Here is a 26,380-nt window from a genome sequence, read left to right on the forward strand (position 1 = left end):
AATGTGAGGTTTATTTAGCAGAAAAAGAAGAAATTCACTGCATACTTATGTTAGCAACTTAGCAAGCAGATTACTTTAGATTGAGATATTCTGTCAAAGGTGGTTCTCGCAGGTGGCTTGTGGCTGTTTTTTTTTTTTTTTTTTTTTTTATGTTTTGGATCTGGCTTTTGTTTTGTACAAGGAGTGCACCAGGAACACTTGAACTCTATTTCCCTCAATGAGCATTCACGTCGCATAAGTTACGTTATATTTTTGGTTTATGCTATTTTTATAACTAGTTGTTTATTTTTTATAATTTTGTATGTGCATACAGCTTTCTACACTTGTTTACACAGTACTTTATTGTATAATGTTTATTTTATTATAGTTTTTCATACTTGTGTATGTGCTCTTTTTGAAAAAAAAAAAAACAAAATGTTTAATTTGATGTATATACAGTGTTTTTGCTGTGTAAATGTTATATACGATGTTCACAAACAGAAATATTCAGTTGTATCAGATTGTTTGTTTTTCATTTTCATATAGAAGCGGTTTTAAAATATGAACCGCTGCAGCAGTTGTAACTAGTAAGACATTTCAGCGGTTCTAGGACAATATACAGTAGTTCAAGGGTTAACTAAATGTTTCCAGGTATCATTACATACAGCTGGAAACTATCAAGGTTTACTTCTTACTTAATTTACAGCAAGTTCCAGCAGAGTCTGGATGAGCACATGGTTTCTTACCTGTCCCTTTGGTGGTGGTGCAACTTGTGGGTTTGCCAGAGGAAAGGCAATGCTGGGAGCAAGTGGCATGAGCATAATGCGATCTTTTGGTGGAGTTTCAACCTTTAGTGGGTCTGGTGCTTTTGCAGTCTTGTTCTTGTCTGTTTCATCAAGTTCACACATAGCTATATATTACAAAGTATGAAGAAGGGAGCAACAAGTGTTACATTTGATTCAATTCTGTTATAACTTACATCACTCAAATACTGAATGACTTTCCAATTAATACTATAAAATAAAGGTATATGAAAGTTAAAAAGAACAAAACAATTTTCAGTGACAGACAACATTATCTATTTAAATACTACTTTATATAAAAAATGTTAAAAAAAAAAATGTATTCAAATCCTCGCACCAAATTCAGCCAGTTCTGGATCAGTCAATGACACTTTATGTTGGGGGATGTCATCTTCTGCATTGAGGATGTTGATCTGGTGAGTCTCAGGAGAGTGCTGGGATGGACTTCCGGGCCACTGCAAGTTACTGGCCAGCCTAGCTCTCTCTTCTCTGGCAGTGGGGTCGTCCCAGGTAATCTGCTCGTTTTGAGAGGGCTCTGTGTTCATGTCCATCATTGCCCGACGGGAATGCCTACGGTAACAGATGAGGCAATACAAAGATAACGATTTACTAAATCTGTAATACTTATGTAGCACCATGCCAGGACTACAGTACAGAGATCTGCTAAACAAACCGTTTTATTACCTGAGTGCCTCCAGGGCCCGGCTACGCCCGTTCCTTCCCAAGTGGCCCACACTGTCAGGGGTCTGGGGAGAATTCTGCAAAGCAGCCAGTGAAACCCGTTGGCCTTTTGGTGGCTTGGTGGCCGACATTATCTCCTGGAGCTGCCGCTGCAGATTCTCTCGCATTTCCAATGTTTCAGTCAGATCTGCAGCAAAAAAAGCAATAAACATTGTTGCATTTATTACGTTTTTAAAAAATCCAAGACAGTCCCCGTAAAAAAAACAAAAAAATGAATTAAAAAAGTCTTTAACCCTTAAAAATCTTGCAGGTGCACATAGCATTTTGAGAGGTTCCTGTATCATTACTGTTCACAGACGGGATAGACTGGGGGAGAAGCCCTAGCTCCTGCCCCTGAACCACAATCAAAAACGTTACAATATTAGGTTGTCAAGAAATATCAGTTAACACCAACTATTTTGTCGAGTGACTAGAATAAGTACTGCACTTTAATGGTTACAGCAAGAAAACAGGCCAAGTCACAGAAGTCACTTTGGTGAAACAATCACAAGAGGCAAGCTAAATATTACTGTTTGCTGTTAATTTTTTGTAGTTACCCCCTTTCTCCAGATTTTTTAGGTTTGTTTTTTCAGGGTTTCTACCTTCACGGTGGTTTCTGGTTTCCTCTGTTAACTCTTCATCTGTATCCAATGGAACATATGACTAGAGAAAGTTAAAAGTGATTTAGTTACTGACAACCATACATATGGAAATGCTCAAAAACATGATTTACCATGGAACCATAATGAATTTCAGCTAGTACTCATAGTTTGCCTCAAAATAACATAACTAATCTTTAGGCCTCTTCCCAGGTGCCATTCTTGGCATGCTGTGTATGGGTTTGTGTATTTGATTTTATAAAACATTTAATCTTGGTATATCACCCAACACAGGAGGCTTGGTGGTCCAGTGGTTAAATAAAGGGTTTGATACCAGGAGGTTCCCAGTTCAAATCCCAACTCAGCCACTTAACCTCCTTATGCTCCGTCCTTTGATGCAAAAAAATGTATTGTATTTTAAGTGACTGCAGCGGCAGCAGCACTCCCTAGTCTCGCTAAGTTGCTTTGGATAAAAGCATCTGCTAAATGACAAATTAAAGCACCATGGATCATGCATTCATTAATCCTGGACCAGGATCCATAAAAACGCTACAAAAAGCACCCTCCTACCACTAACATTTACATAACCAAACATTTATATTTTTGTGACAAGATCTGATCCCACTTTTCTGCTTACCTTGTCTTGCTCACAATCCTGTTTCAGGTTGTTACAGTAGGAGATGCTGGGTGGAGACCTAGGTGCAGAAACTCTTCTGTCCTGCACTTGGCTGAGGTTCAGGCTCAATTTAGGATTGTATGTATATGGATACAGGGATTCAGGCACCAGCCTCTGCTCCTCTGCACACTAAAAATAAAACAAACAAACAATAAAAATTAAAAAATTAACAGTAATTAATTCAAACATGTAGCACAAACAGTGCTATGCACATAACCCTCCTTTTGATTTGTTTACAGACTTTTTATTGCAGAAGTATAGCCTGGGATAATAATAGCCTGAAAATAATATTCATTAAGCCATTTTCAGCTGTGGTATTCAAGACTGCTGCTTCTAAAACTAAATTAAATTAAAATTTGAGGTCTACAAAAACTTGTTTGATTAAATCATTGATAAGTAACTTAGAAGTACAGGCAGTCTAGGTGCATTTGATTAATGCTCATTTTGATCAACCTACTTTACATATTAGTTCAGACATTTTTTCTTAAGAGGAATTCTGTTAATTGTGAGAAATCTTAAGGACAGAGACCCTCTTGACTGGTCTCAAATATACAGTCATCTCTCGGAGATTGGAAATCAAGAGTGTAAATTGTGTTTTTTTACGTACTGCTTGAAGCCAGTGCTCTGAGACAATATGAACACCTCTTTCTTTGACGGCCTTGTACTCCCGACTAGTGTCATTCTGCCGGCCTTGATAGATGAAGTGTGTTACTGTTTCATCGTAAGACCACCTAATGAAAAAAATAATAAAGTCAGTGCGCTAAAATGCTTCATCACAAATACACACATAAACTTCTTTGCTGGATACAAAAAAATCTAAGTTTTTTTTATTATTTTAGAATGAACTATTAACAGATATCTGTCATCAAGCAACAATCTTTAGTTTACATGCCATAACCTTAATGCATACCTGTAGTCCGCCCCAAGAGAGGCTGCAATGGCGTTCAGCTCACTCTGCTTCTTAATGAGTTTCTTACTCACACAGATAATGACACCTGCAAGGAGATTTGGCTTCTCTCCCACCTAGAGTTAGTGACAAAGAGTTTAACATGGCAGCCCTGAACAAACTATTCTTTTTAACATGCTATTTTAAAATAAGAGCAATCCCCTGGCCATGTAGCATCAGGCTGGGTCATAATATCATTCTGTTTATGAAATAAATAAAAATTGAATATTCAGGGGTGCTAAGTCATTCTGAGTCTGCTTGGTTTCTTGTCACGCTCCCCCACTGACTGAAAATGCTTTTAAAAAGTCGTAAACTCAATTCTGGACAAGTGGTTTATCTTCACCATCGTTGAATAAATCCTGTGGCGCCAGGGGTGTCTTCCAAAAGGTAAAAACCAGACGGTTTTGAATGCTTTGTCACCGCGGACAGAGAACAGTCCGCCTCATAAATCCAGCCAACAGGCAAATCAGTGGACCAATTGAGAACACCGGGCCATCTAAGAACAAGAACAGCCAATGGAAAAACACCCCACGTAGACTCGGGCACAACCCCAAATAAACAAATTATCCAATCACACGGGTGAAGACGATTAGAAAAGAACAAGCGCAACTTTCAATCAGGGCTCCTTGACATGCAGAACAAGGCTCTCAACTTTGACAATTTGAAGACCCGTAGCATGCGATCAGCTTTAACAGAGATACCGTTTTCGTAAACTCTGATACGGGAAAACGGCCCCAGTGTTTACCATGGTGGTGTGGGAGTCCGCCGCGTAACACATCTAAAATCCTAAAAAGTACTTGGAATCAAATCTTTAACTTAGTTAGACATATCATTTGAAGTCAACAGAGACTGAAAAATATTCGGTCTGTTATTAAGCTAGCTTTGCTGGAGTTTGCGGTGGAATCAATCAATCAATCTTTATTTTATATAGCGCCTCTCATAGCAGACCACCATCACAAAGCACTTTAGATGCTTTGTGATGGTGCAAAAAAAAAAGATGCAGCAAAAACAATAAAATCCAGAATAAGTCAAATACAGAGAAATGCATAATACATGATATACAGTGGAAAGTGCGTATTACATGATAGTAGCATAAAACATGAAATATGTATATCCCAGATATACTAAGACGAAGAGTACAAGTCATGTGGAGGATTTGCTGTTTCAGTGGAATACCTAAATAGTTAATAAAACTTTTGTTTTTGCAAAAACATTTCTTTCATCCCCTGGTGTGGAGACGCAACACAAGGAAGACAGACCCCGGAATCTGAACTTTCCATGCCTGCAGGGCAGCCTTTGAGTGCCTGTTTTGATGAGATACAGAGTGTTAAGTGTTCAACAAAGTGTTTTTAGCCTCTTATGAACTCAAGAATAAGCATACCTTAAATAAAATTAACGTTTTGTTTGAGGTAGAAAGTATGAAAACTATTATTTCAGTTATTAAAACTATGCTTTCAATTAATGCTTTGAGTTAATAAACACTATAGTAACTGTTAGTTGTATGTGATTTATACACATTGATGTGGATTTTACAAGGCAATTATCATTCTGTGTTTAATACTAGAATCCAAATTAGCTGTCTTGATAGTAGATAATTCTTGTAAGGTTGTCTGGACGTGAAGAGCGCCTTTCTCTCGCAAGAGTGAGAATTGCCTTCTGAACCAAAACATCTATATATGAGATATATGAGATTGATTTAACAATGTTTTGATTATCAAATATTAACGAAAGTAAATATTTGTGTTACTAACGATACCCTTGTTAAGACTAACCTTTGTCTTAAGTAACTGTCAGGAATGTGGTTGTAACCTTTAAAGGAATCTGCTATAGATTGCTCTGGATCACTAATCAGCTATCGGGAGTGGGGTGTCGTTTAAATGTTCCTTTCTGTACTGCTTAGTTTAATACATTTTTATCTAAATCAATGTACAACGGTATGACAATGAATCTGCAGGGAAATTCAGGCAAAATTGGAGGATCAAATAACGTTCAAACGTTAATATTTTTAGTAGATGAGGAATGGGGAGAACACTTAAATCAGTTTATGAATATTAAAGTGAACGAATGTTTCAAAGTATACAAAAAGCAAAAATAGCAGAAGTGGGTCAGATGAGGCTGAGGATGCATAGCGCTGCAAATACTGCTGCACTGAGGTATATGTTCGCGCTGACAATAAAAAAACCTGAAAAATAAGCAACACTTTAAACTAAAACAAGAAAGTGAACTGAGAGATGAGCAATCCATTTATACAGCTTTTACACATACTTTAATAAAAACAGAGTGCATAATGACTGTGTTAATGAGTTTCTAAGAGAGTTGTGCTTTTCTGGACAGCCACTGTTAATTGCAGGGGTATGTACTAGTGACTTCATGCAACAGTACTGTCCATCATCTAAAACACTGCCTAACACCGATAATCTTATCATAAATATTTGACAGAAAATGGTGATGCTTTAGTTGGTAAACTTATGGAACGTACTGATGGAAATGACCAGTGTGATTTTTGACGTGTCTCCCAATGACTTGCACTGCCCTGTTCTGCCAATTTTCTTTTCATGATTTCAAGGCGAATAAAACTGGCTTGTTTAATGCTCATGTCGTGCATACCTTTTGCAGATACTATTTCCGTCAGCACAGCAATTGCCCAAACGTTTGCAAAGTACCAGGTAACTTAAGAAAATGTGTCTTCAACTTGCACAGATTCTGCTTCATCATACATGTCAGGGACATTAAACTAAATTAGAAACCAGAACTGCTACGCACCATATTCCACATGTAAAGTGCGTATGCTGAAATTTCACCCCCTGATTTTTACAGATGTTTCAACTATTTATTATTTTTTTACTGATTTTATCACTATTTTAATATATGTAAAAAAAAAAAAAAAAAAAAAAAAAAAAAAACATTTTTTAAAGATAAAAATCAAAAATGCAGAACACTATATTATGTTCTTCCTAGAGCTGGCAGTCAAACTTTACTGGGCTCCTACTGTAGACAAAAGCAATGCCAATTAGTAATAATACAGTACATACTTTTGGTTTAAGGTTTAGCATTACTCATTTTTGCCAGACTTCTGCAATTCAGAGTTTTCAGAAATTTGCGTGGCTCTCAAGAAATCTACTGAGTGTTTTTCTAGCAAAAGAATGAATGTGGTAAGTGAAAAAAAACTGTCCAATGGGCAAAATATAATGATAATACTTGTCCCTGGCATTGGGAAATATGAATTTGAACCATGAACAATTTTGCAGATTGATTCATAGTTTTGCATAACTCTGAGAAATTGTACTCCATGCAGACTACAAAAAATATATGTATATAGTCAAGATACTTATATATTACCAATACATTTTTTTTTCTGCACAATGTAAAAGTGTGTTATATAATAACAGATGTTTAAATTAGGAAATAACTGCAGTTTTAACCATGTCTCAGAGTCTTTTCAACTTTGGGTTGAGTAAAAAAAAAAAAAAGCTTGGATAAAGAAAAAAAAAAGCAGTGTAAACCTTGTACCAGTAATAATGCTGCCACTGCCACTTTTTATCTTAAATTTCAAGAAGCATAAACCATTATTAAATCACTAATTGATTGACTGTGTTTACTGTTAAATAAAAACAAAATCCTACAAGTTATATTCTACTTTGTGTATGTTTTGTGTGACAGGAAGGGAGCAAGTAGATTTTTAAGAAGGAGAAGTAGATTTTTCTAACATTTTGTCCCATGGACAACAAGTCTTTTTCATTTCACATCCCTGTTGGTGCTTGAAATAAATGTCAAGACCACAATTCATGTAAAAGTATATGGAAAGGTAGGGTATACCTGGCTCCAAGAAGCTCAGCTAGGTAGACTAGCGAGTCCCTCTCCACACCAGTAAACTGGCTGACAGAAAGAACACAGTCCTTCAGCGGTGTGCTTCCTTCCACTACAGCTACTGGAGTGAACATGGAGTTCATCTGCAGGTCTAAGAGAATCTGCTTTTCAATACACATTCCCTGGAAATACATTATCGCACCATTATAACTAGTAACTGCACAAAAAAGCAAGCTTGGCAATGATACAAGTAGAAGCACGATTTCCTTACCAACCAGGCATTGGTCACTACACCTCCCACTGTGGACTCCACCTCACAGCCCAGCAGTGGCACCACTGCAAAGTCAGCAATGGCTCGGCTATGGGCCCCAAGCACTTTACCAGCATGCTCCTTGATTAGCTCTGCCAGGCAGGCCTCATCCTCTCCACTGAAGCCAGCTATCAGGAACCGCTTCCCGCTGAACAGACCCCCCTCCTCCAGCACCGTGGCAGCCTCCCCCAGCACGGTGTTGCTTGAAGGGTCCGTCTCCAACATGCTAACACAAGTTGCATCGTCACAGCTTCTGTCCCCAGCTTCAACTACAACCAACCAAGTTTTGAATTACAAAAATGTATGTGTGGTTCTGGGTTTTGCACCATATTTCTAACCTGTAAAATCTGTACTGTTCACACTTTGGCATGGATCCTCTAGTTTATCAACAGGATTTACAGTATTCTTTTTTTCTATATATATTACTATAGAAGTACAGTAATCCATTGTATATCCACCCGTCACATATCTTCACTAAGCGTTTACCTGCCATGATCAAGCTCTTCAGCAAAGTCACCCACATGTACAGCACTAATGCAAAATGGCTGCAGGAAAGCAAAAGCGCGTTGAAAAAAGTTGGAAATACATTCACTTCTGGAAAAGGGTGTTACCAGGGATAAAATATCACAAGATTTTGGAATTTGAAAGAGCACCGTGACTGATATTAAAGTCTGCCTCATAGATTAAAAAGTATGAATCGGGTTCCGACAGTTTATTTTTCATAAACCAAGGCATTTTGCTACTGTGTAAATTACCCAACACTAATGCAAGTGTATACATCACTGTGGCAGGGCGGATAAAAAGCCCTGCTGAAAATGCATTTGTTTATTTTTGAGCGGGTGCATTATTATTTAACCCCTTCAGTGCTAGGGGGAGTACGGTATACGCCCTAAAATAAATCTCACTGTAGCGCCGGCTTTGAGCATCCGATCATTAAAATTTCTTTTACAGAGTGTGTAGAAGGGTTTAAGCTCTCAAAATATGTGCATGGTGTATCGGTCCCGTCATTTAAAAAGTAAACTGCCCTGTATACGATTGCTCTGTGTTATTCAATGTCAGAAGCGGAAGTCAAACAAGCAAACAATAAGGTCTGTATTATATTTTTATAGTGCTTTGATTTGCTCAGCTTTTGATGAATACAGTGGTGGATTGATCAAGTCAATCAAATGGTGAATGACTGATGCCTAAACTGGCCTATAGGATTTCTCTGTGTTGTTCAATCTGGAATCCAGTAAGTCAAATAAACAAACTGAGGAGTTTTATATTTCAGATCATGGTTTGATATGAGCAAATCCTGATGGCTACAACATTTAGCAGAACCACAGGAGATATTTGTCAGATTTTATTTTATTTTCAACAGTTACTTTCAGAACTAATCAATCGTTATTGACTGCTGAATACTGTCCCAGACGATGCTGCTCCATCAGCAGTAATAATTATATTATAAAATATGTCCGTGCCCTAAAGGATGCGAGTGAGTAATCGCTTACAAAATTTTAGGACATGTGTAGGGGCATTTAGTCTTTTAAAATTTTATATATATATATATATATATATATATATATATATATATATATATATATATATATATATGTATAGTTTACATATTGATCCGACAGTGTTCTGTTTTAAATGTTTATTAGTATTATTTATTAATACAAATGTTGACACAGCCATGACAAAACATACCAACTCAATTTTTTTTTTCTCCACAGACAGTTAACATATTAGCAATGCAAGACACATGCAATTTGTCTAATTACCATGTTAGAAAATTACTTTTTTAGGGCTTTAAAGTGAAACAGAAATTGTAATTTTTCTTTTATTCCCCCCATTTAATCTGCAATATCTCAATCAGTTGAGTAAATATGCCCAAGTAAATTATATCACTGAAAAGTTCCGATTGTGCTGAAAAAAAAACAAACAATATATAGGTTTCCTATGTTTTCTTTAGAGACCTGTAAGAAATTAGATTTTTAAACAATTCAGTCCCAAATTCAAGAAAAACCTTTAGCACTGAGAGTGGAAAAACCCTTAGCAGCGAAGGGGTTAAAACAAATGTATTGTTTATGTTTAGAAAGGGGTACCCCTTTGTATTATGATTTATTTATTTATTTATAAATAGGACGGCAAAAAGCTGCATTTATTGTTTATTTTAAAAACCTCAGAAGGTGACCAGTACAAAAGCTTTCAGCTTTCTTCATTCAGTGTGGAAGGAGTGTTTTGGAACGAGAGCGAACGGAAAACGAAACTAAACTAAAATACAAAAGTAAGGCTCCATGAAGGCAACTGCCCAGCCTGACCTAGGTATTGTTTTTGTGTTTTGTTTTTGGTTTACAGTTTTCTACTGCCCTGTGAGCAAGTGGTTTTGTGTTAAAAATATTTATTTTACTTTTGTTTTGAAAATAAAAATAGTGCCGCAGTGCACTTTGCACCCGACTTACCTGAGTTTGCAGTTCCTGTTTCTAGCCTGATGTCACCACTCAGCCATCCCTGTCACAAGCACCAATACCCTGTATGTTTCTAAACAAAGGATTTAGAGGAGCTCCCTAATAAAAGCTGAATCTCAAAACAATAATCATGTGAATATAGTAATTGTTACAGCTGTGTATAAAGGTATTTAAAGCAGGATTCATTTATTCAACTTTTTACATATCTGCCCTTAGAGTCAGACACATGACAGTCTACTGTATATGAAATAGACTTTTAAATCTTTCCAACTTAAAATACATGCAAAGTATTATAGAACATGATTATTAGCTACTTGACTGAACAAAAAAACTACAGGTTTGAGCAGTCCTACTGGTTTTATAACCATGTTAGAAATATATGCAACACTTTACATTTCTGGTTTGTGTTGGTGGGGGTATTTTTTGGCTGTCATATGCATAAATATGAATCTGTGTGCAAGTGCAAGCAGCACAATATCTTACCAACAGTTTTGTCCTTTTCCAAGTACTGAGACAGCAAATCCTCGTCTTTTCTCTGTTCACTGCCGGGGCTGATTGCCACGGCTGCTTTCCTCTCAACACTGGTGTTTAGCCTCTGTGGTGCAGACTTGTGGACAGGGGGCTCCACAGCAGAGGGTGCTGGGGGCAAGTAGTCTGAGTGGAAGTATTTTTTCTCTGGAAGGAGGCAGCCTTTGGAGAAGCTCTCCAGTAACCATTTTACTGTAACTATGTGGGGTCTACAGAGAGGAAGAAAGACCATCATTCAAACACTGAGAAAATAAACAAGTTTATATTTTTCTTCCCTACTGCTAGCTGCTTAAGTCTCTTAAGAGTTAGAATACAAATGCCATACTACTTACTTATCAAAAGGGTTATCTTTACACACATTAGCTGAATGTTTCTCAACAGGTATAATCAGCAAAGAATAATTCACTACCACACCACAAAAAATGCAAGATAATAAAGTTAGCAGAACCTGTGGGATTCCTTGCTTAGGAACTGTTTTATGTCATCATCCTTCTCTCCCATGATTATGTGGGTGACATCCTCACTGAGCCGGTTGAAGCGTAGACCCCCGCCGCTGTTAATAAGCCTTCGTAACTTATCTAGCTTCTTACCACCAAAACCACAGAGGTAGATCTGTGAAAATAAAATCACAGGACATACAGCTAGTGTATAACTGCAACCAACCAGCAAAACAGCAAAAAAGCACATGGAGAGAAAAAAGGCATCAGGGAGATCTGATTGTTGCAGAAAAATCTAAGACATTATTAGATTTTGAATATTTTCATCATGTCTTCAAGAAATCTAACAGTTCTCTTACTTTGCAGCCATCAAGCAGGTCATCTTGTGCACTGAAAACACTTATATCAAGCATTTCCAAGTTATCTCCGGCTGGTTCGTTGATGTAGCTCATATTGTTGGAAATTTGGCTCACGCCTAGAAGTAATGAAGCTGAAGAAACTATACAAAAAGAAAAGAGACGTAGTACTGTAAAATGTTACTTATGCAATACATTGGGTTAAAATGAAGGTCACTGTATTAGACGCTTCTTTTTATGCAATTTTTTGCAAGCACTTCTTTAACTATAAAAAAAATAAAAATAAACATATTAACTCTGTTATAAACAAGCTTTTGTTACAAACACCTTATTCCAACTTTACACTCTAGGTGGATGTCATGGTACTTCTGCAATTTTTGCACAATATGCAGCAGGGTTAGGCTTTGTACAAAAAATATAATTCTATAAATCAGCATCGCTCAGGGCACACTCACCGCCTTGCTTCTTCCCACTGCCTGTAGGTGTGAATGTATTAGAAGCTTGCTCTCTCTCCGTGGGGGGCTCCACCTTGTACTTGGACTCGTCCTGGCAGAATCTCTTCTCAATGCTATTGAAGAGCCAGTCTATGGTCACGCAATACACATTCCATTTCTGTGCACATTCATACTTCTGACCTGAAAACCCCGGGTTAACAAATAATAACTGTTTTTCTTGTTTAGACATTTTACAGCATTCATTTACATTTTTTCTTTGCTTTACAAAGCAATAAACATAGGAGATAAAAGTAAAACTAACTGAAATCAAATTTCAAACAAATTCATTTCAAGTCAGAATCTAAAAAAATTTAAAAAAAAAAAGTGTCACAGATTCAATTTTAGTTGCATACACATTTACATAAAATGTTTTGCCTGGCTTATTGACCCCAATAACAGACGTCTATTTTTATTTAAATCTAAACACCCTTTTTAAACAAAACTACAATAAATAAGATTATTTAGTGCCATTCACACCTACGTTATTTACCTTTGGGCTCCTGCACAATGAGGTGTGTGCATTCGTTCATCTTTAGTTGGCCTGTATACTGGCCGCCATGTTCCACCACAAGCCTTTGAACCTCTTTTCTATCCAAGTTGGTCAATCCAGTTACACAGATTGTGCAGCCCAGAAATATAGGGCACAAGTACTCATCAATGCTAAGGTCTGTGTACCTAAATAAACTGGGGTTCAGGAAAAGAAGAGAAACATATGACATTTGTACTTTAATTTGAATATTACAGCAGTACACTATATTGTGGACATACAAATACATTATGTTTTCAACATTACCTGTCCTGGGATTTCTCCCAGCATGCTTTCACCCAGGAGGGCAGTAGGATGGGCTTCCCCAGATTGGCGACCACCACATACTTTTTGCTGCCAACCTCTCCAGCAATCAGATGAGTAACCGAAACATTAAGATCCCGGAACACACGACCTCCCATTAACTGCACCAACTTACTCACTTCTTCCTGGGGAGAAAAATGTATTATTATAAGGTAATCCAAAAATACCCAAAAATCAGTTCAAACGGTGTATAGAGAAAACAGTATAAAACAATTTATGAACAATTCCAAGATGTTACCAAATGTTTGCTTTTCCACTGATGATGAAATTGAATAAATTACACATGGTGTTTGGCAAGAGACATGCCTTTGAAATACAATTTTCCCTCATAATAACAGGTTAAAGGACATGAACAGCAACCTGCAGATACATTACATCCTTCATATTGTCAGATCAACCAGTTTTTCCAAGTTCTTTAATCTTTATGATTGTTTATGGCTGTCCAAGTCACAAGAGGATTTATAATACATAGCAACTAAGTTAAGGATATGACCATTCTGATATTCGTGTACAAGTTCTTTACCCTTGTTTCCTTCTCCAGACTGGTACAGGAAATGGTCACATCTGCCATGGACATGTTGTACACAGGGTGTTCGGCTTTCGGCACAGAGCGCTGCTGCTGGAGGCAGAAAAGGACCACCAGCGGGCCGACAATCCTGCAGCCCAGCTATTGGAAACGAGAACAAGTTCTTAGATATTGTATGTATTTAAACAGAAAATAATCTCAAAATAGAAGAGGAAGCCAGGCAAAATGGCAGCAAGAGTTACGACAAATGGTTACTAGTTACTACTTGCTTGGAAGGCTTGTATTTATTTGGAACAACAAAGTAATACTATACTGAGGCACACAGTATACAACATTTTCTGGTATTGGTAATTGAGATTTACTACGCTAAATATACATATATTATATTATAGCACCAGCTATTCTCTCTGAACAAATGTCACCAATATAAAAACAGTGCTATTTGTACCCATTATATAACCACCCGCCAACTTCCCAAGCCATGCAAACGTAAATATAAGCATTACAGTTTCCCTCATTGTAGCGCCATTGAAATAATCATGGTCAATTAAAACAACAAAGTTAAGCAGTTAACCTCTGACTCGCTTTACTAATTAGTTGTTAACTGAAAGTTTATACCAATGTCATTAACACTCCCGCTTCCAAAGCAAAACAGAAAGTACAACATGGCGAATCAACACCAGAGCAAAATAAACAAATCTGCATGTACACGTCTGAAAATAAGAGTCAGCAAGACATCGCAAATGGATTCTCACCTGAGTGAGGCATATAATGTTAATCGATGGACAATTGGAGACATTCTAATGGATAAAAACAAATGGCTTAGCTTGATGGAGCGGGTCGATTTGTTTAACCTGAAAAAGGCTTGACGCAGTCTAAAAAGTGACTTTTATAAACTACAGTAAATGTGAAAAAAAAGTATGGTAAGAGGTTTGTTTGTTTACGTGCAAGTGAACGCTGACAAACTAAAGCATCAGTTTTGTGAACAGCAGAATAGTTTTTTTTTTTTTTTTTTTTTTTTTACTTTTTCTTTTAAAAAAGTGTTTGCCTGTACATATTCAAATTTCTTTTTATTAACTGCTTAAAAAAAGAATGATGTTGAGCTTAAATTGCTTTGTGAAATAAATAGTTGGCATCGTTCAATGGGGATATTATTTAGCAGGCTTACAGTCCCATTAACAGCAAAGTTCAAATGACCAGTACAGTAAAAAGAACATGCGTAAAACGCATTTTTGTTTACCAAACACACTAAACTGTGATTTGAAGTTTTAAATACAATATTTAATTAATTATTAAAAATAATAATAACAATTATTCATATTTGAAAAGGGTTTTCATTGTACATACAAAGTATACCATACCCTTTTCTACTAATTTTGCAGTGATCAAAATGGATGACAACACAATTCTTGATCATGACATCAAAATTTTTCTGTTGTAATATTACCAGGACCTCTATAATATAAACATTATATCGATGTTTGTTTACTTTTATGAAAATGTTTAAATTTATTGCGTTTGTATCTTCTGTTTTTTGTGTGTGTGTGTTTTTTTTTTTTTTTTTTTTGTTGTTGACCCTCACTATAACCCCAACCTCGCTTATTGCCCAAGGCCCTTATCTGGCGGTATTAACAGTGTTGGCTGTGTATATATATATATATAATATATATATATATACACACACACACACACACATATACATATATATATATATATATATATATATATATATATATATACGTGTATGGTCAAAAAAATGGAAACACCAATTAATAGGGCGTTGGGCCACTACGACCTGTATGCCCCGTGGCATAGAGTCTACCATATATATATAGTAATTTTCCAAAATATGTATTTAATTTTGAACATCAAACTACATGTCATGCTTGAATACAGTACACATTCAATAAATATGCATTTTAATCCAATTTTATACACATGGTACCAATATAAATTTAAAACATCATCCTTCATGTAAAACAAACCTTTTTAAGGTGGATAAATGCTGGTCCACTAAAAGAATCAGAAATGTAGAGAGATTGATCTTTTTGCTTTAACAAAAGTGCTGCTTCTTCACCAACAGTCTGCAGGAACTCATCTAATTGTAACTCTCTAATAGCCTGGAACAGAACAAACCATGAACAATTACATTAATATATTTTGGGAACACAGATGTCAATGAGCTTGTATTTTATATACAGCTCTGGAAAAAATTAAGAGACCACTGCAAATTTTTCTTAAATCAGCGTCTCTACATGTATGGTAGCCATCCAATTCCAGTGTCTGTTGAATTCCAAAACAGGCACACCTCATTCTACTGAATGAGGTACTGATTAGGGGATCACCTGAACCAAATCTTATTTAACGAGGAAAAGTAAAAAAACCACTCCTGTGGTCATCACTATCCTCTTGCAATAGGACCAGCTGGATGGCAAAACAGTGCTAGCAGTACCTCAAAAGTAATTGGAATCAAAAAATAACTATTGACCATGCCCAAAGAGTTGAAAAGTTTAGTTTTGAGTGAGGAAAAGAAGAGTTCAATTCTGGCTTTACTGGCAGAGGGATACAGTGAGCGTCGGGTTGCTTCCATCCTTAAAATTTCAAAGACGGCGGTTCAAAAGAACAAGGTCAAGCAGCACACATTGGGGACAACAAAGCTACAGACCGGCAGAGGGCGAAAACGACTCTCCACTGACCGGGATGACCGCCAACTCATTCGAATGTCACTCAGCAACCGTTGGATGACATCAAGTGACCTACAAAAAGAATGGCAAACGGCAGCTGGGGTGAAGTGCACGGCGAGGACGGTTCAAAACAGGCTCCTAGGGGCAGGGCTGAAGTCGTGCAAAGCTAGAAAAGTCCTTCCTCAATGAGAAGCAAAGAACAGCCAGGCTGAGGTTTGCAAAAGGCCATAAGGATTGGACCGTAGAGGACTGGAGTAAGGTCATCTTCTCTGATGAGTCCAATTTTCAGCTTTGCCCAACACCTGGTCATCTAATGGTTAGACCTCTGGAAACCTGGAGAGGCCTACAAGCCACAGTGTCTCGCACCCACTGTGAAATGTGGTGGAGGATCGGTGATGATCTGGGGGTGCTTCAGCAAGGCTGGAATTGGGCAGATTTGTCTTTGTGAAGGACGCATGAATCAAGCCAAGTACAAGGTTGTCCTGGAAGAAAACTTGCTTCCTTCTGCTCTGACAATGTTCCCCAACTCTGATTGGTTTTTCCAGCAGGACAATGCTCCATGCCACACAGCCAGGTCAATCAAGGTGTGGATGGAGGACCACCAGATCAAGACCCTGTCATGGCCAACCCAATCTCCGGACCTGAACCCCACTGAAAACCTCTGGAATGTGATCAAGAGGAAGATGGATGGTCACAAACCATCAAACAAAGCCGAGCTGCTTGAATTTTTGCGCCAGGAGTGGCATAAAGTCACCCAACATCAATGTGAAAGACTGGTGGAGATCATGCCAAGACGCATGAAAGCTGTGCTTGAAAATCAGGGTTATTCCACCAAATATTGATTTCTGAACTCTTCCTAAGTTAAAACATTAGTATTGTGTTGTTCAAAAATGAATATGAACTTATTTTCTTTGCATTATTCGAGGTCTGACAACACTGCATCTTTTTTGTTATTTTGACCAGTTGTCATTTTCTGCAAATAAATGTTCTAAATGACAATATTTTTATTTGGAATTTGGGAGAAATGTTGTCAGTAGTTTATAGAATAAAACAAAAATGTTCATTTTACCCAAACACATACCCATAAATAGTAAAACCAGAGAAACTGATAATTTTGCAGTGGTCTCTTAATTTTTTTCCAGAGCTGTATATTAAAATAAAATATCAACTGTTTAAATGTGTGGTGGTGGATCCCCCAGGTTTTACTTATCAATTTCTTCACTGAGTGCATAATAAAATTTGTTTGAGGAATATTATGTATAAATGGGCTATACATTTTATTGGGTCTCCTGGAACCACGACATTATCCATTGTTTTTTATTTTTATTTTACAGAAAAAAAAAAAAAAAAAAAAAAAAAGTTCAATATATGCTAACCAAAATATGCTAAGGTTTACCACAGAAGTTTGCAAAACTGCATTCAATATCCATATGCAAGAGCTAATCATTCTCCAGCTATTTAAAGATAAAGCAGCAGTTAATAAAATGTACTGTACACTAGCACCAATGTGCATCCTTACATCATAGGCCTTTGTTGCAAGATCTGAACTCTGTTCCAAGTTTTGTACGAATTTCACGAATAATGGACTTTTATCCACCTTTGACATCCTGCTTTAATCCTGAAAGACAAAATAAAATGTAAAAAAAAAAAAAAATGTAACATATCACAACAACAATAACACACATTCTATTAAAATTGTCACAAACATCAAAGTTCGCACAGCTTAATCAAACTGGTCTGTCTGTCAGTAGCTCAGCCAGTGTCAGGTACCATGAAAAAGTCAGGTGACGATGAGGGACAAAGATAGTAAATTGAACAATAATGCTTCCATTGATATCCCAGTCCCAATTGACAGATGGAAGAAATATCTTGCTCGGAAGCTAGCTAAGTATACACGAATGTACCAGTCAAGCAAGTCGTTTTGTCTCTGATGATTGTACTTGTTGTCTATACAACATAGAAAACAGACACATGTTTGTTCATGCTGGGATAATGGTTTTATACTATATAGTACTTTACACAAGAAGACTAATTTGCAATAGATTAATTATAGCAACTGTAATTTTTCAGAACTTGGTGTTATTATAAGTGTTTAACATGCACACGCTTTTCAAATCTCATATCTCCTCCCCTGACAGAAAGTGGAACTGTTACAATTGTATATCATCTACATCTACTAATCAAGACATGGACAGCACTGGGATTAAATAAATAAAACAAAAACATGTCACTACAAACAATATTGTTTGGCAGGAACTATCTAAACCGATTCACCGTGTTTATTATTCAATCACACAGGCAGTATGAAAACAAACAAAAATCTCCTTATCAACCTCAACTAATTTAGAAACTCAAAATGACAACAAAAATACATAAATTAACTGTTTACTTTTGTTAAAACCTACAAGTACAAAGTAAAACAAAATGACTGTGTTACTTACGTGGTTAATAACACTTGTTCTGGACCCTATGACTGCGGAGACAGACATAAAAAATGTGGTGGGGGTTGGAGAAACAAAAAACAAAAACAGGCTATGTATTTTTGGTGTTGCGGTAACTTTACTTGTTTTCATCCACAAATGCCCGCTGCTGTTTTAGGGAAACAATTGCAGGGGAAATGTCGAACCTTTTTTTCAATTTTCTTTACGCAAACAATGAACTGAAATAACAGCGAATGCTCACGCATTTGGTATGGTGATTTATTGTATTTATTTTTATTAAAAAGCAAAACACCCTTATTCTCTTGCCGCCAAACACTCAATTCAATAAAACAGGAAACCTTTAGCTCGGGGTCCTACTGACAATAACAAAGGAGTCTAAATCATATTTCAGGTAAGAAACATCACACATTGATATTTAACTAGTTCAATTTATTTAAAAAGAAATGAGTAAAAAGAACTGACAACAAAACGAAAAAGGTGAGATAATTATTGTCACACAGACCTGCAGTATCAGGCATCTGAAAAAGACAACAATCAACAAGACCCGTATACTAAAAAAAACCCAAAAATTCTTTAGTTAAAAAACTTAATTATATCTACAAGCAGGATTATTATTATTATTATTATTACAAAGTTGCAAGGTGGGGGATCACTGGCAACGTAGTTAATTATCAATCACTTAGGGTTTCACAAATTGCAAATCAATTAATAGTGACGTGTTATTTTTTGGTGCGGGGAAGTATTTAACCAAAGATGTCTAACATAATAGGCATTATCCATAATATGCCATAGGACGTACTATCAATATTGATTGAGGAGGGGGATATATATATTATAATATATATATATATATATATATATATATATATATAATTATATATATGTCCAGGTATGTTTTTACAGGTTACTAATGGTCACAATTTAATAGGGCGAAACATTGATGTACAACTATGGCGGTATATATTATATATGGAGATATATAGTAGATATTAGAATAAATGACTGTATAACTTTTTATATATATGCACCAATAAATTCCGTTTGATTACTTGTATCATGTACATACCTTTTTAATGTGGATAAATAAATGTATATTATATATATATATATATATATTTTCCAAAATATGTATTTCATTTTGAACATCAAACTACATGTCATGCTTGAATACAGTACACATTCAATAAATAAGCATTTTAATCCAATTTTATATACATGGTACCAATATAAATTTCAAACATCATCCTTCATGTAAAACAAACCTTTTTAAGGTGGATAAATGCTGGTCCACTAAAAGAATCGGAAATGTAGAGAGATTGATCTTTTTGCTTTAACAAAAGTGCTGCTTCTTCACCAACAGCGAATACTCACGCATTTGGTACGGTGATTTATTATATTTATTTATTTATTTTTATTAAAAAGCAAAACACCCTTATTATCTTGGCGCCAAACACTCAATTTAATAAAATAGGAAACCTTTAGCTCGGGGTCCTGCTAACAATAACAAAGGAGTCTAAATCATATTTCAGGTAAGAAACATCACACATTGATATTTGACTAGTTCAATTTATTTAAAAAGAAAGGAGTAAAAAGAACTGACAACAAAACGAAAAATGTGAGATAATTATTGGCACACAGACCTGCAGTATCAGGCATCTGAAAAAGACAACAATCAACAAGACCCGTATACTAAAAAATCCAAAAAAATTCTTTAGTTAAAAAACTTAATTATATCTACAAGCAGGACATTATTATTATTATTATTATTATTAAGTTGCAAATCAATGAATAGTGACGTGTTATTTGTGGGGGTAATTTGGCTACTTTTGTACAGTCAATGCCACTGGTCATACTCCCTCCTCACTTTTTATGTATTTATTTTTATGATGTTTAGACTGCAATGTTGTCGTCTTCATATAGCAGTTCAAAAGTCGTCGCTTTATATGAGGTCGTACTATGACCATGACGTACAGAAAATAGAGTGGAATACTGTAAGCCAAATACTATTACAAATCTGTTTTTAAAGGGATTTTAAAATGCTACGTGTGGGCCAATGATTGTTCATAGAAAACTTACAATTTAAAACACTACTTTCAGTATTCGGAATAAAAGTTTTTAACAAGTTTCAAGTAGAAATCCCGGTGTTCGATCAGTTTTTAACTGGGAGATGAGAAGATCTCCTCTGGGGCATAAACTAATTACTAATAAAAAAAAAAAAAAAAAAAAAAAAAAAAACAACATCTTCCTTGAAACGGGTTTTACTTAAATGTATATAGTTGCTGCATGTCACATTCAAGGCTATCCAAAAACTACAAGCTCTTCTATCTCACTGCCTTAATGACTGAAATCTCGGACAGCTATTTCCTCTACGTGCCGATACTGTACATCTCTACCAAACACTAGCATTTTTGTATTGTTAATTCCTTTTTCTACCTCACTTGAGGGTTTTTTTTTTTTTTTTTTTTTTTGCCTGTTCCATTTTTCCAGGAACTTCTGGTGAGGCAGTAATTTGCAGGAATTAGGAATTGTAGCACACATTTATATAATGAATAAAACCCAGAAACTCAGCAATTAGATCAATGTAATCTATCGTTTACTGAACATTTTTCATAATATTTTATTCCTTACCTGCTTAAAGGAGTGCTAACAAAGGTTTAAACTATTTTCTTACATATCATCAGCACTAGCAATATTAACACTGGTCCCAATTTTCTTGTGAAGGTCATTTTGTTTCTTATTGTTTATTATACATTTGGAATATTCAGATATATTGAAGACAACGCTATAGATGAAAAGTTGTTGCAGTTACCAGATACCGAATCACTTCAGGTGGTATAGCTTAACCTCACTACAGCAAAGGTTTCAGGATGCAGCAGTTTATCAGCAGCCTACAGCCTATTGCATATCCTGAATGAACCTTAACAAACAACCCAATAAAATCGGGGCTATTAAAAATAATGCAGCTAGAGAAGATGGGTTTAAAGCAATGGTTAGCACTCTCTTAATATACTGTTGTGTGCTCTCTATAAAGCTCTAGTTTCTTATGTTGTAGGTCATTATTTTCTATGCTTACTATTATTCTAGCAAGATTAATTTCTGCTTTAAAGAACCCCTGTGATTTTTCTATTTATCAAATTACTTTTTTCAAGTAAATTATGCTGTATTACAGAAATGTACCAGCATTCCCGATTGTTAACATCACAAATTAATTAATATACAGTTTTCATTTATGGTTATCTTAAAACATTTTCAAAATTCTGAGCTGGTTTACTAACATCTTGAGGGGGGAAACAACAACCCTTATTTGTAAATGAAAATTAGTTATAATATAAACATAGTGTCTTAGATAACTGGAGATGGATATTAAAACCAGTGACTGATGCCCCTTCACCATTTTGATTTCCAGTAATGAAAATTTAAATGCCTTTGCCTTTATATGAGGTTATCTCAAAACCTAGAATGTAGATCTAAATATAGAAAGTATTCATTCACCCCATTCAGGCATTCATTGCCGGTTTTACCCCACTCGCTTACTAATTATCTTACCTTAGATAATTGTCCCCTTTTCAATGACATGCACAGGTCTCACAGGAGCTGTGGTACCCCAATGGTTGAATACCTTTTTGAGTCGATGAGGGGCTGGTGCCACCTGAAAACTCAAAGTTAATTTAGAGGGAGTGCATGAGGTTGATGGCTCTGATTCAATGTTCAGGTTTGCATATTATTTAGGTTCTAATGTCCTAGTATTTAAAATGATCATAGCGCTATATTTACATTATTGTGTCAGCATAATTTCTATAGCACACTCTGTTGGCTGTTATGTGTGTTTAATTGCATCTGAAATATGAAGTTTCATGAGCTTTAATGGTTTTAAAATAAAAGTTTTCTCCAAACAATTTTAAGTGAGTTGAATCTAATTCATCTTGCTACCTACATTATACATTCCTGTGTAGCAGGGATTAGCCTTAATAGCCTTAGGACTTTGTGGGTTCAGATGGGGTTCTAATTCACTGCCTGTGAATGTTTATGAGTAAATGCATACAGTGTTCTGTAATGATGTTTACTCCCTATTGTCTTTATGAATACCCATGTACAATTGATGACAAATTTTATATTATTTTAGTTTTGAACAAAAACACAGATACTGTGGATTCCCTTTATTTAATCTTAAAATTTTATGTACAAGTGCGTCTGATTCTTTTTTTTTTCCTAATGTACATTCAATATAGAAAGTTTATATATGGAGTATTATATAGAACAATTCACAACTACACTAGTCTTACATATAGTGAGTCAATATTATTGTTCCTTTTTTTGCAGACACTTGTTTAAGTTGGTAATGGCAGTTATACATACAAATATCTACTGTTGTTTGCAATCTGGAAAATCATATGAAAGACTGACAGAAAGGGACAGCAGGAGCAGAGAGGGACAGTACTTGATCGGAGGAACAGTTAACATAACAACAAGACTTAAGACAAACTGTGCTATGCACAGCATCATTAGACTGCCATCTAGTTAGTAACCAGATGTTTCTTTTCCTTTTCTAGCAGACTTCAATTAAACACCAGTTATGTTTTTTTTTTTTCATACACCACTGTAAAACAACATTATAAAAATTAGGAAAACAATTTATAAATCAGATTCACAGTCTTGTAAACTGATATGGATGAACAAGCAACAAAAATGCTTGCAGACTCATCTTGTTATGTGCGTCCGTAGAGTGCCGCTATCGTTTTAACAATGCTAAAGCACTGGATCATGTCTTAACATTTTTCTCACAAATAAAAAATATATACTTCAAAACATTTATAACACTTTTGTTATTGTGTGAAACAAAAACACAACAAAAAAACAAGGCAAGAATGCTCTGAACAGGATCCTGATGGTTTTGGAGAATCCACCTCAGGCTATTCTGTTTCTCAGCTGACTTGAAAAGACTTGAAACTGGGCACACTTTTGTCTGTTAACCCTGGTCTCCATTTTCACTGTCAACAGGAGGTGGTACAATTGGCATGACTGTTGATTTAGTCCCAGCAGTAAGGTAGCCTGCCACTCCAGGACCTGTGTAAGAAATAAAATATATCTTAACAAGGACTTCATGTGTGAAAAATCATATAAACAACATACTGCAAAACTGATATACTTTCAATGTGACTTCATCCCAGTTAAACAGTCAGCTGGATCCTGGTAAGGCCGCATATTAAATAATATGAGAATTGACATTCTAGTGCTAGTGTCACACACTGGTGTATTTATGGTTTCCATGTGTTCCTTCAGATGACATAGAAATTGAGGTTTCACTAGGTTCATGGATATTGAATAGATTTCTGTGTTTTGAGTGTCACTTGCTCCTATCAGCCAGTAAACACCAGATATTCTCATTTTTCAATTCAATGTAATGAGGCATCACGAATAAACAGACAACATTTGTTAATCTCTTTGAAGGACAATTTATTTAGAATTCACTGTATATTTAATCCCCACAAATTAGTCTTGTTTGTTCACACCACGTTTTCAAACCATATACAAACGTTTAAATGTGCTGTGCACTGAAGAACTAGCCGAATTGAAAGTGCCTAGAGTGATGAGGATTAGCATGCTAATGTACAGTTTATGCCTCAGCAGTCAGTCAGACCTACAGGACTGGACTGCTTCTTTTCTTCAACATTAACCTCACTATACATAGCACTGAGGGAAGAGAACAGTCAAACTTGTAATTTGCTGTACTGAGACAAGAAATGTGCAAGGATGAAAATTAAAACAGTTTAGGAAACTGTTATCTACCTGCTTTACAGAGAAGTAAGCAAGAAGCCCTGGCAAAGGTCTAAAGCCCACTCCTGAGATGAAGGGGGCTACTACCAGAAAGAAGGGAAGGTGAAGAGACACCTGAGGAGAAAGAAGAAGGCATAGGAAAGGATGGAGATGCCAGGGGTAGTGCTAAGGTGGAGCCAAGCATTGAACTAGCAAGAAAACCAGAGAAGGAGGTCACATTAAAGACCTACAGCAATATTACATTGTATTGTCTTTTGCAACTGGTTTGCGACTATTGCGATAGGCGCAACACTTTGGTACATCTACCCCTATGTGAGTAAAATGTACTTTGAGTGAGTAGAATACAACAATACCTTGAAGTCATGAGTATGTCAATACATACTGTACATACTTTTATGTTAATTTATGAGGTATCCATTAACCAGCCTTGCATTTTAACTGTAATGCGACTTTGAACTACTGTATAAAAGTGTGGTCTTACAATAAAAACAAAAACAACAACTCAGATGGAATATACTTAACAAAAGGCTTGCAGGAGCATACTGTATAGCATATATATATATATATATATATATATATATATATATATATATATATATATATATATATATATATATATATATATATATATATACCATTATACATAGACATACCATTATACTATGCAAATAAAGAAATACTAATGCAAATAAAGAAATGATAGTATTGTACTCCTCACTGATTGCCTTGCTATAGCAATATTAAATATCTCCAAACACTGAATATTGTTATTTATTAGATCAAAAACAAACATGCAAACTCAAGCTGTGCAGCAAAATTGCTGCGTATTCTTTTCGCATTCAATTTAACTATCATATGCAATTCATTTTTTCAATGCGTAAGAACACCCAGTACGCAGCTTATTTGGAGCGCTGTATATATATTTTCTGTATTCTTATCTTGTATGATAAATTCAAAACACAACGTGAACCATACCAAAGGATGTAGACTAGAGGGTGTAGGTTAGATGTTCGTAGAGGAGGCTACAGATAACACAGCCATGGGTTTGAACGGTGGTCCTGTAAGTTTGTTGAGTACCAGGCTAAGGCTCCATTGCGGAATGATGTGTTTCCTTGGGGCCTTATGTGGCTAACTCCCCTAACGAATACAGATACCTTAGGGTGTGAGTTTACACAGTGACCTTCCCAGCCATGTAGCATGCTGGAGATCGCAGCGATGTGAATCTTTATAAAGGATTAAGAAAGACCCTGATGAAAGAGGAGGCTGAGGCAGGCTAGGAAAATAGATAGAAAGATATCACACTAGAGGACATATTCTACCCATTGGCCTGTATAGGCCGGAAAAGTGGGTTTTAAAAAAAATAAAAATAAAAAATAAGCGAGTAGGATGTTTGTTAACTTGTTCAGATAGCCCCTAGTTCCTCTGTAGTCGTTGTTCAATCTCCAGGAAGCTAGTCGTAATTGTGGTGGAGCATCTTCCCGTTATTCTGAAACAGCAGATTGCTGCTCACTGGTAGGTGCAGAGGCCTGGCTTCAGTCACTTCTAAGATCTCCAAGATCTAGAACCTCTTGGGCCAGGAACAGGGCTTGAAATTAACTCTGGTCATGTGGCAACTACCACAGCAACTGGAGATGCCTGTACACAACAAATCTGGAAGCGTCTGGATAATAACAACATGATTTACGGGATTTCCATGTTGAAGTTGCATCAGAGGGAAAACAAACAACAAAAAGCTGCAGATGATCCTGTGGTTAGTACTTCAGGACTAAACTAAACTAGTGTGCGAGTTAGAACCAACTGCAATGAGCCAAGAACTTCCAGATAGTCCCCAGGTGCATATTAAAAATGTTTCCAATTGCAAAGAACTCCAGATGATGACTGCTGACCCCTAGATGTTCCTGATTTACCGTACGAAATTAAACCATAAAACTTTTTAGACCAAGCAGAAGACTACTAACTCAAGTTAAAATGAGAAACCTCATTAAAGCTGCATTTTCTG

The 26,380-nt window shown here is 36.0% G+C and overlaps 2 protein-coding genes across 4 annotated transcripts in view; both read right to left on the reverse strand.

The window, feature by feature from the left end:
- Positions 1-18,983, reverse strand: part of LOC121313940 (DNA topoisomerase 2-binding protein 1-A-like) — a 29,003-nt gene extending 10,020 nt beyond the window's left edge. The window contains exons 1-20 of the mRNA XM_041246714.1: positions 18,607-18,983; positions 17,685-17,783; positions 15,467-15,601; positions 13,479-13,622; positions 12,899-13,080; positions 12,596-12,789; positions 12,067-12,246; positions 11,615-11,754; positions 11,267-11,430; positions 10,774-11,027; positions 7,802-8,109; positions 7,540-7,712; positions 4,144-4,219; positions 3,688-3,800; positions 3,385-3,508; positions 2,739-2,906; positions 2,060-2,165; positions 1,467-1,650; positions 1,120-1,352; positions 726-889 (exon numbers count right to left, since the gene is read on the reverse strand). Of these exons, the coding sequence (XP_041102648.1) occupies positions 726-889; positions 1,120-1,352; positions 1,467-1,650; positions 2,060-2,165; positions 2,739-2,906; positions 3,385-3,508; positions 3,688-3,800; positions 4,144-4,219; positions 7,540-7,712; positions 7,802-8,109; positions 10,774-11,027; positions 11,267-11,430; positions 11,615-11,754; positions 12,067-12,246; positions 12,596-12,789; positions 12,899-13,080; positions 13,479-13,622; positions 15,467-15,601; positions 17,685-17,771 (3,129 nt within the window). The 5' untranslated portion in view covers positions 17,772-17,783; positions 18,607-18,983. The remainder of the gene's footprint in view (positions 1-725; positions 890-1,119; positions 1,353-1,466; positions 1,651-2,059; positions 2,166-2,738; positions 2,907-3,384; positions 3,509-3,687; positions 3,801-4,143; positions 4,220-7,539; positions 7,713-7,801; positions 8,110-10,773; positions 11,028-11,266; positions 11,431-11,614; positions 11,755-12,066; positions 12,247-12,595; positions 12,790-12,898; positions 13,081-13,478; positions 13,623-15,466; positions 15,602-17,684; positions 17,784-18,606) is intronic.
- Positions 18,984-22,750: 3,767 nt separating this feature from the next.
- Positions 22,751-26,380, reverse strand: part of LOC121314554 (dnaJ homolog subfamily C member 13-like) — an 87,120-nt gene continuing 83,490 nt past the window's right edge. For 2 of the 3 annotated variants that reach the window (XM_041247948.1, XM_041247947.1), the window contains exon 57: positions 22,751-23,670. In XM_041247948.1, coding sequence (XP_041103882.1) covers positions 23,573-23,670 — 98 coding nt within the window. In that variant the 3' untranslated portion in view covers positions 22,751-23,572. Of the gene's footprint in view, positions 23,671-24,393; positions 24,496-26,380 lie in introns of all 3 variants that reach the window. The other variant, XM_041247949.1, reaches the window with a different exon arrangement.

The sequence above is a fragment of the Polyodon spathula genome, chromosome 4 (assembly GCF_017654505.1).
Source record: "Polyodon spathula isolate WHYD16114869_AA chromosome 4, ASM1765450v1, whole genome shotgun sequence".
Lineage (NCBI taxonomy): Eukaryota > Metazoa > Chordata > Actinopteri > Acipenseriformes > Polyodontidae > Polyodon > Polyodon spathula.